Source organism: Colobus angolensis, unplaced genomic scaffold (assembly GCF_000951035.1).
Source record: "Colobus angolensis palliatus isolate OR3802 unplaced genomic scaffold, Cang.pa_1.0 Scaffold101, whole genome shotgun sequence".
Classification (NCBI taxonomy): domain Eukaryota; kingdom Metazoa; phylum Chordata; class Mammalia; order Primates; family Cercopithecidae; genus Colobus; species Colobus angolensis.
The window spans coordinates 130,952-141,389 of NW_012111031.1; the positions used below are offsets into that span (position 1 = coordinate 130,952).

General features: G+C 40.4%; 1 protein-coding gene across 1 annotated transcript in view; it reads left to right on the plus strand.

Moving 5' to 3' along the window:
* LOC105510597 (serine/threonine-protein kinase Nek5) overlaps nucleotides 1–10,221 on the plus strand; it is a 64,256-nt gene extending 54,035 nt beyond the window's left edge. The window contains exons 17-20 of the mRNA XM_011940479.1: nucleotides 637–717; nucleotides 951–1,019; nucleotides 2,976–3,102; nucleotides 9,773–10,221. Of these exons, the coding sequence (XP_011795869.1) occupies nucleotides 637–717; nucleotides 951–1,019; nucleotides 2,976–3,102; nucleotides 9,773–9,975 (480 nt within the window). The 3' untranslated portion in view covers nucleotides 9,976–10,221. The remainder of the gene's footprint in view (nucleotides 1–636; nucleotides 718–950; nucleotides 1,020–2,975; nucleotides 3,103–9,772) is intronic.
* Nucleotides 10,222–10,438: the final 217 nt, after the last annotated feature.

A 10,438-nucleotide genomic window follows, 5' to 3' on the forward strand; every position in this document is an offset into this window, starting at 1 on the left:
CACTCCAGCCAGGCAACAGAACAAGCAAGACTCCATCTCAAAAAAAAAAAAAAAAAAAAAAAAAAAAAAAAAAAAAAAACAGAGTCACTGCTTAACGGTGGCGTTTAAATCCATAGGAATGAGTGAAACCCCTTGTGTTAGGGAAGAGAAGAGCAGATGGCCCAAGATAGGACGCTAAGAAACCTCCAAATATGGAGTTCACATCTCAATTGTGCCTTTGAAATTCTTGTTATCCACTTTTAGTTTTCTTCTCTTCCTCCTTGAAATTGCCTGCCAATTTTCAGACCCCTCTCCTTCCTTTCTACCATCATGAGTTGCGCACTTTGCTTATTTTCCGGATTAAGATCATAAGCCTCTTAAAGGAAAGATCCTGTAGTCAAAATGACATTCTTGAATTGAATTGGGTTGGACTGGAGTGGACTGGAGTGATAAGTATTGTCACACTATAGAATTTCACCCACTAAAGTGCCAGTGTTAAATGTAGAATGGATACTGTGCCCAAGTTTTTAGTGAATTATTATTAGCTTTCCATTATAAAAGCTTATTTTTGTTCTTAAATCAATCATCAGATTTAACCCAGAAATCAACTCATGTAAACATACAGTGATAAAATTGTATTTTTCTCTAAATTTTCAGGACATTGAAAGAGACTTGAAACAAATGAGGCTTCAGAACACAAAAGAAAGTAAAAATCCAGAACAGAAATATAAAGCTAAGGTAAGAAATACTTTTGTCTTTGGGTTCCATATTAAATAGCTGGCTGGGGAACCACCTTGTGATCTGGATTGCCTACATGATTTTCCCCCAACTATTTTATAGAATTGCTCTATTTTGTGATGTGAGACTAATGGTTTTAAGAATCTATAATGTCAAACAAAATTGACCTAGGGAGTTGTAATTTTAAGGCTTTTATTGAATTGCTAAACTGATTTTTTTTTGCTTTCTCCTAGAAGGGGGTAAAGTTTGAAATTAATTTAGACAAATGTATTTCTGATGAAAACATCCTCCAAGAGGAAGAGGTATGGCATTAAGTCTAAATTTCCATTAGTAGGTATGAGAAAATGCATATATCTTAATAGCATGTTTCATGAAATTATTTCACAGGCTGTAGGGATAATTTTTTTCAACTTTTATCTTAGATTCAGGTGGTACATGTGCAGATTTGTTGCCTGGATATATTGTGTGATGTTGAGGTTTGGGATATGAATGATCCTGTTACCCAGGTACTGAGCATAATACCCAGTAGTTAGTTTTTCAAGCCTTGCTTCCCTCCTTTCTTACCCACACTGTAGTAGCTCCCAGTATCTATTGTTGCCATCTTTATGTCCATGAGTACCCAATGTTTAGCTCCCACTTATAAGTGAGAACGTGCAGAATTTGGTTTTCTATCCCTATGTAATTTGCTTAGGATAGTGGCCTCTAGTTGCATCCATGTTGCTGCAAAGGGCATGATTTCATTCTTTTTTATGGCTGCATAGTATTCCATGGTGTATATGTACCACATTTTCTTTATCCTGACCACCACTGATGGGCACGTAGGTTTATTCCATGACTTTGTTATTGTGAATAGTGCTGGGATGAACATGTGAGTATATGTGTCTTTTTGGTAGAATGATTTGTTTTCTTTTGGATATATACCCAGTAATGGGATTGCTGAGTTGAACAGTTCTGTTGTAAGTTCTTTGAGAAATATCCAAACTGCTTCCTACAGTGGTTGAATTAATTTACATTGCATTTCCACCAACACAACATAAACATTCCCTTTTCTCTGCAGCCTCGCCAATATTTGGTTTTTGACTTTTTAGGAATAGCCATTCTGACTCATGTGAGATGGTATTTCATTGTGGTTTTGATTTGTATTTCTCTGATAATTAGGGATGATGAGTATTCTTTTACATAGTTGTTGGCTGCTTGTATGTCTTCTTTTGAGAAGTGTCTGTTTCTGTGTTTTGTCTACTTTAAAATTTGGGTTGTTTTTTCTTGTTCAGTTAAGTTCCTTATAAAGTCTGGATATTAGACCTTTGTTGGATGCGTAATTTGCAAATATTTTCTCCCATTCTGTAGGTTGCCTGTTCACTTTGATGATAGTTTCTTTTGCTGTGCAGAAGCCCTTTAGTTTAATTAGGCCCCACTTGTCAATTTAATTAGGTCCCACTTGTCAAGTTTATTTTTCCGTTTTACCTTTTCTGAATTCACCTTTTAAGTCAATATAAGTATGAATAATTATACCTAATGCTCAATCTATTTAATGTTTTTATTAGCTTAAAACATTTTCATGTTAGTATTTCTTATTTTTATGAGCATTTACTACACAAAGACTTCATCACAGTGGTGATAGTTAGCATTCACCTCTGTTCAACCATAAGTTCCTAAATGCCTCAGAGCTGTGACATCAGAGTGGAGCAGATCTGGGGACCTGCTTCTGGGCGGGAACTTGAGAAGTGGTACTCTCACAGAGCTTCTGTGAAGTGGGGTGCTGACGTTGCCCTGCTGAAATGAAAGAATGGAGTCCAAAAAGTTTTAACTGCTACTCTTTCTTATTCTTTGCTGTGATCTGCTTGAAACTGAAGTGGTCATTTTGGTATTGACTACAAAATACTAGGAGCAGATTTAGGGAGCTGGTTTAAGAATGTTGTACACTTAAAACAGGGCATGAATGACAAAAGCTTGAGAGCACTGTAGAATGGAACTGAAGTGGAATAATATTGAAGTCAGAAAGTCTAGATAAAATTAAGTTGCCTTCTGACCAGTGCTTGACACTGTTAACATGGAGATGAAATGAAAACATTTCTGTTTTTATCTTATTCTAACATAGCTCTAGTTTTAAAACTCTATGGATTTATTTGTTTAGTAAACATATGTTGAATATTTACCATATACCTTGCTAATTAGTTTTACTAGGAACACAAAAATATGGTTTTTCTTTCTTTCAAAATATGGCTAATTTATCATGAAACACTGTGGAATTGACTTAGGCAATGGATATACTAAATGAAACTTTGACCTTTGAGGATGGCCTGAAGTTTAAGGAATATAAATGTGTAAAGGAGCATGGAGATTATACAGACAAAGCATTTGAGAAACTTCACTGCCCAGAAGCAGGTACGTGTCTCTTGAAAGCTGTAAGTGAGAAGGAACTGTTTTATTAGCAACCCATCTTGAACTCTGTCCCCATGCATCTGCCTTGGCTCCACTGTTACTTGACCCCTCTCTGCTCTAAGCAAGGCAGAAACACACTTCCTATTCTCCTGCCACCCATGCAGTGACCACACTCCCTGAGATCCAGCTCTCCTCTCCTGCTCCACACCCACTCCCTCCTGCAGCTTCAGCTTCTCCTAGGAGCTCCAGACTTACCAGTCTTTCTCATTATCTTCTGGGAACCTCCATGGACAAGTGTTGTCAGTATCTGAAACTCAGCTGTACAAAGTCAAGCTCTTCTGTGCTCTTCCTTTCCAGTGACCCTTTATTTTGGTCAGTGTCATAGGTGCAACTGGCTGAGGCCAATGTTGTGGGCAGTAAAAGAATTTATGAACACAATTGTAGGTAAAGAAAGGCAGATTTATTAAGGTACAAAGATACGTTGTAAGAGTGCAGTGGGCAGCACAGCAGAGAAGGGGCTGTCTGCCAAGAGGCTGGGGCTAGAGGGAAGTTTTATAGGGTCCTATTGGAGGAGCTACATGCTAGTAAGGTGTGCAGGTAAGGTTTTGCTGCTGGGGCTACATGTGGAAGGAATGAGGTATTTGGGAACAGGATGTGCCAGCAGCTTATCTGTGATTAGTCATCTCTCAGAACAGTTGTTCCCCCACCCCCAACCCCCACCTGGGACCCCTCCCTTGTTGTTGTTTACTTATCTTATGAGAACTTCACAGTCAGTGCTGTCACCAGGGTGCACCCTCAGCATAGTGTCTACTCTGAGACGTCTCTGGAGTCTTCCTCTTCCTTCGTTCCCTCTGTTACTAGTTTAGAGCTCTGTCATCTCTCAGTAGTGTATTGTAGGCTTCAGAGACAGAGGGGAGTTTGAATCTCAGCTGTTGCTGCCACTTTCTGGTTATGTGACCTTTCTTTCACAAGTTATTCCAACACTCTGAATCTCAGTTTCATCTTAGAAACAGGGGGTAATAGTAGTAGGAATAACCACACAGAGTTATTGTGAGGACCAAAGTGAGTTTTGATGTATAAACGACCTGGCACATACTAGGTGCCTAATATAAGGGCTGTCTTTTCATTTTCCCTTTGCCTGCCCCTCACTGTGTTGCCTTATTCGCTTATGTGACATCCTTTTCTCTAGTATTTCCCCTGCATTCTCTAAATGGTTACTGTATTAGCCCATTTTCATGCTGCTGATAAAGACATACCTGAGACTGAGCAATTTACAAAAGAAAGAGGTTTAATTGGACTTACAGTTCCGCACGGATGGGGAAGCCTCACAATCATGGTGGAAGGCAAGGAAAAGCAAGTCACGTCTTACATGGATGGCAGCAGGCAAAGAGAAAGAACTTGTGTAGAGGAACTCCTCTTTTTAAAACTATCTTATCTCATGAGATTCATTCACCATCACGAGAACAGCATGGGAAAGACCCGCCCCCATGATTCAACCACCTCCCATTGGGCCCCCCACACCCCGACAACACACAGGAATTCAAGATGAGATTTGGGTGGGGACACGGCCAAACCATATCAGCTGCTAAAGTTATCTTGGCATATTATTACTCTGCTCAGGTTGTTTCTGGATAATGCCTGCAGAATAAGGTCCATTTCACATATTATCACATTTTACACTACATGGCCTAATTCTGTTGTGACCCACTTTTCTCATCCCAGCACTGCCTCGTTCCTTCCATGGAAAATGGGATCCATACAGCCTGCTGGAATGCCCATTTTCTACTAGAGCTGAAATGCCCATTTTCTCCTGTAGCATTTACAGTCCTGACTTGGCTCAGTTTCCTCTTCCTGGAATACTCTCTGCCTTATTTCCTTCTGGAAAAATCTCCATTCAGCAGGCATCTCCCTTGTGCCAAAGACTGCTTGGTGGTAGGGAGCTCAAAGATGAATGAAATCTGGACCCTGTTCTCAATATCACAGAAGCGTTATGAGCAAAAGAGGCACAGAACATGTTTTCTGAGCCTGAAATGTTAATCACTGTTGAAGTGCGAGCTGGGTAGAGAGTCAGGGAGGTCTGCACTCCTCCAGGGCTTGGCATGCCATCATATTTGTGATTGAGAAGGATCATGCTGGCTGCAGAGCAAAGGATGGCATGGAGGGCAAGAATGAAGGCAGGAGAAGAGTCCAAGTGCATGAGCCAGAGTGGTGCAGGAAGAATAGATACTGAGTGTGGGACCTGAGGAAGAGAAGGAGCTCAAGGATATTCCCAGTTTGCTAATTCAAATGCATGAAGCTTTCATCAACCAAAAATATATCACATGGAGGGTAATGGGGTCGAGAGAGACAAGGTAGTGATCTAAATTTGGAACATGTTGAGATTTAGATCTATATAGCATCAACTGCAGAGGCTATATAAGACTGAAGGCCTGGGGCATATCAGGGATAAAGATATAGCTTGGTGGCCCTTAGCATATCTGTGGTTTTTAACCTTCGTGATGGTCAAAATACCTATGCAGAAGGACTAGAGTGAGAGGGAAAAGGGACTTAGGACATATCCCTACCACTATATAGACAAACTTTGGAGAATCAGGAGAGAGTAAAGCCAAAGGAGGAGGGACAGGTCATGGAGGAGGCACAGGAATTGGCAGCATCTACTGGAGGAGAAAGGCCAGATGAGGTGAGTGGGATTTGGCCCTTCAGGAGCCGTTAATGGCCTCAGGGAAAGCAGTCAACTGTGTGAGGGGTAAATTCAACTGTTATCTTTGCATCAGTTTGCTGGGAAAAGCAGAGGAGGTTGGTTGTTTTTTAGATGAAAGGAAAAAAAGTCCTTCATTATTAGTATACTGAAAATTGTCTCTCATTTTAATCTGTATTCCTGTAATAATTATTCAGGCTGAATAATTTTTCCATATGTTTGTTGACCATTCATATTTCTTTTCTTTTCTTTCTTTTTTTTTTTTTTTGAGATGGAGTCTCCCTCTGTCACCCAGGCTATAGTGCAGTGGCACAATCGTGGCTCACTGCAACCTCCGCCTCCTGGGTTCAAGCAATTCTCCTGCCTCAGCCACCCTGAGTAGCTGGGATAGGTGCATGCCGCCACACCTAGCTAATTTTTTAAATATTTTTAGTAGAGACAAGGTTTCACCATATTGGCCAGGCTGGTATTCGAACTCTTGATCTCAGGTGATCCACCCACCTCTGCCTCCCAAAGCGCTGGGATTACAGGCATGATCCACCACGCCTGGCCAACCCTTCATATTTCTCTTATGAATTATGTACTCATGCCCTTCATCCTTTTTTCTACTGAAAATGACATGTTTGTTTTTTTCTTTATAAGACTGATTTAAATCAAACCTTTGCCTGTAATACGTATTGCAAATGTTTTCCTCAGTTGGTTGTCAGATCTCATTTATAGTAGTAACAGCAAATATATATGAGTGTGTATGTGTATTTATTCACTTAGGAATAAACTTTATGAGAATTGTGTGGCATATAGAAAGAAAACTGTAAAACTTTGCTGAGGTATTTACAGACCACTTGAATAAATGGAGAGAAATAGCAGTGCTATATATTGGAAATATTTTTTTCCAAATAAATATTGCAGTATCATTGTCTGAGGTATTACCCACAACTCTTTGTCTCACGACCAGAAGAATAAGGAGCATGGACACCAAGGGTGAGTTTGGACCAAAAGTTTAATAAACGAAAGAGGAACGCTCTTCACTGTGGAGAGGGGACCCAAGAGAGTTGCCATTTCACAGCTGAGTACAAAGGCTTTTATGAGAAATCTGATAGGGCTGGGTGTTTCACTTGTATAAGGTGTGAGTTTCTGGCAGCTCCACCCCGTTCTTCTAGTATACTGACTGGCTGGGGGTTGTTTTTGGAAAAGGCACCACTCAGAAAATGACATGATGGTTGACCAGGCATGGTAGCTCATGCCTGTAATCCCAGCACTTTGGGAGGCCAAGGTGGGCAGATCTCTCAAGGCCAGGAATTCAAGACTAGCCTGGCCAATATGGCAAAAGCCTATCTCTACTAAAAATACAGAAATTAGCCAGGTGTGGTGGTGCACACCTGTGATCTCAGCTACTTGGGAAGCTGCAGCACAAGAATCACTTGGACCTGGGAGGTGAAGGTTGCAGTGAGCCAAGATTGTGCAACCATACTCCAGTCACTCCAGCCAGGCAACAGAACAAGCAAGACTCCATCTCAAAAAAAAAAAAAAAAAAAAAAAATTGACATAGTGTAAAGACCAGTTGGAGCCTTGGCCCACAACCAGCTGAGTGTCAGAGTGATGGTTCACAGAGGCTTGGCTCACAGTCCAAAGTATGCCCCAAAAAGGAAAGGAATGTGCTTATTGGAGGCCACCATGTACATGCCCACAAAAGGAGAAGGAACTGTTTGCTGGAGGCCCACTGATTGCACAAAGGACAAAGGCATTTCTGTGTTGGGCTTGCTCCCTTATCTGTGCAGCTGTGGGCATGTTTTAGGCAAGCTTCCTGTGCTAGTTCCCTTATATGTGTCTGCAGCTTGATTTTTCAGACTGTTCTTTTGTTTGAAAGAATTCTGAGGACCTGCCCTAACTGCCTGCCTAACTGGTTCTTTCTTTCTCCTCCTTCAATATGTGGATTTATGGCTATTTCAATCAAAACCACAGTAGGAATTTTTTTTTTTTATGGTATAGGGAGATCTTAGCAGGTTGGAGAATCCTGGAGCTTCTTAAGTAGCCAAAAGTTTTGAAAAAGAAGAACAGTGAAGTGGTACTTACCTTTCCAAACATCAAAATATATAACAGAAATTATGGTCATTCAAACAATATGATAGTAGCACCCAAATAGTTAAAACAGTGAGAAGAGAAAGCTAGAAACAAATCCTAGTATGTATCATAATTCAGCACAAATGAAAAGTAACATCACAAGTCAGTGTGAAAAGAAAGGATTATTCAAATAAATGCTGCTGGGCCAATTGGTTAACAGTTTGGGGAAGATTGTGAAATCAGACCCTATATAATATGATACAACAAAATAAATTTAAAAAATCAAAGAGTTTATATGTAAAAAAGTTATACATTCAAAAATGAAATAAAGGAATATAGGTAATTTTTTTTTAACAGGGAAGAGCTAACTGTTCAAAATACATAGAAAAAAATCACAGAATTAGTAATAATTCAACTTTAACAACAAAAAGCTGTGTAGTAAAGCAAATAATATCTAATCCCTAGAATTGTCATTTTCAATAATGTATCTATTGAATTATACATTATGATTAAATAATCATAAATGTCCACAAAAATTTAGTTACAAATGAGGTCATTATATGATGGTATTATTTTTAATAGTGAAAAATCACTAGTAACCTAAAAATCTGGCAGGAAATGATTAGTTATATTACATTCATAAACCAGAATATTATGTTTGCTTTAAAATAGCTGTATAGAAGAATGTTTAATAACCTGGATATGATCTGTAGGTGACTGAAAAAAGCAAGCTCTGAGAGGACATCTAGTATGTGGTCCAATTTTTTGTTTCAAAACAAAGCAAAAACCATATGCAGAAGAGAAAAATTGAAATTGTTATAGTCTCTGGACAGTGAGATTATGGGTGATTTTTTTTTTCTTCTACTTACCTGATTTTCAGATTTTCTTTCTTTCTTTCTTTCTTTTTTTTTAATTATTATATATTTTTTTGAGACGGAGTCTCGCTCTGTCGCCCAGGCTGGAGTGCAGTGGCGTGATCTTGGCTCACTGCAAGCTCTGCCTCCAGGGTTCACGCCATTCTCCTGCTTTAGCCTCCCAACTAGCTGGGACTACAGGCGCCTGCCACCATGCCCAGCTAATTTTTTGTATTTTTAGCAGAGATGGGGTTTCACCATGTTAGCCAGGATGGTCTCGATCTCCTGACCTGGTGATCTACCTGCCTCGGCCTCCCAAAGTGCTGGGATTAGAGGCATGAGCTACTGTGCCCAGCTATTTTCAGATTTTCTATAGTGAAAACAGTAATAAGGAAAAAGACAGAACAAGTTATTTTTTAAATTAAGAAAATGGAGCCGGGCGCGGTGGCTCAAGCCTGTAATCCCAGCACTTTGGGAGGCCGAGACGGGCGGATCACGAGGTCAGGAGATCGAGACCATCCTGGCTAACACAGTGAAACCCCCTCTCTACTAAAAAAATACAAAAAATTAGCCGGGCGCAGTGGTGGGCGCCTGTAGTCCCAACTACTCAGGAGGCTGAGGCAGGAGAATGGCGTAAACTCGGGAGGCGGAGCTTGCAGTGAGCTGAGATCCAGCCACTGCACTCCAGCCTGGGCGACAGAGCGAGACTCCGTCTCAAAAAAAAAAAAAAAAAAAGAAAATGGAACAGATTGTGCTTCTGTGGAAAAAGACTAGAGTGAAAGTTCTCATAGATGCCTCAAGGAATTTGTCCATTTGTGTCACTGATACTTCCTTAGCATTTAGCAATATTGGCTAGTCAATCAAACACTAAGAGTAAAAGTAAAACAGTGTTGACACCTTTTTGTCATTTCAGTCTTATTTCTGTTAGAACAAGGGTGGTCATCTTTCTGGTTTTGAACGTACCTGCTGATGAACTACCTCTGAGTTCCTAAGAACTGTTTGGGGCAATTAGTCGCACTTTGACTGCTTTTGAATTAACAAGTTGTTTTCTTACACCCAGGGTTTTCCACGCAGACTGTAGCTGCTGTGGGAAACAGGAGGCAGTGGGATGGAGGAGCGCCTCAGGCTCTGCTGCAGATGATGGCAGTGGCCGACATCACCTCCACCTGCCCCACGGGGCCTGACGGTGAGTCTGTGCTTAGTGTCAGTCGTCAGGAAGGGAAGACCAAGGGCCTGTACAGCCCGGTGCTTATCCTGATGTGATAGTCTACTTCTCAGTACAACCCCTATAGATCTTGTATCAGACACTTTCAAATATGCTGTTTTGATATCTCCCTACTCCTAAAGAGACTTGCCTGCTAATTATCCTGGACAGACGACCACTCTAGACATGCACATATAAAGGAGGAAAAGTCCAGGATGCCACCTTCCTCGGAGTGAGGGAAAATGCATGAGGAAGGGCAGCTGACTTGATTTACCTTCCAAGGCCAGCTCAACAACTTTTTTTGCGATTTCTTAGGGTCATTTTTTTCTACCAGTAAAATTAGAATTAAAAGAGTAGCTATCTCTACAAGATTTAGAGAGTTAATAGTTCAAAGACACATATAAATTGCTTTGAAGCCAATGTGCTATTTAAATGTTAGAAGTGTTTAGGATATGATGATGTTTTCTACCTAAATTCCTTCATTTACATTTGAACCTCTCACATAGCCTTTCCTTAGAAGAG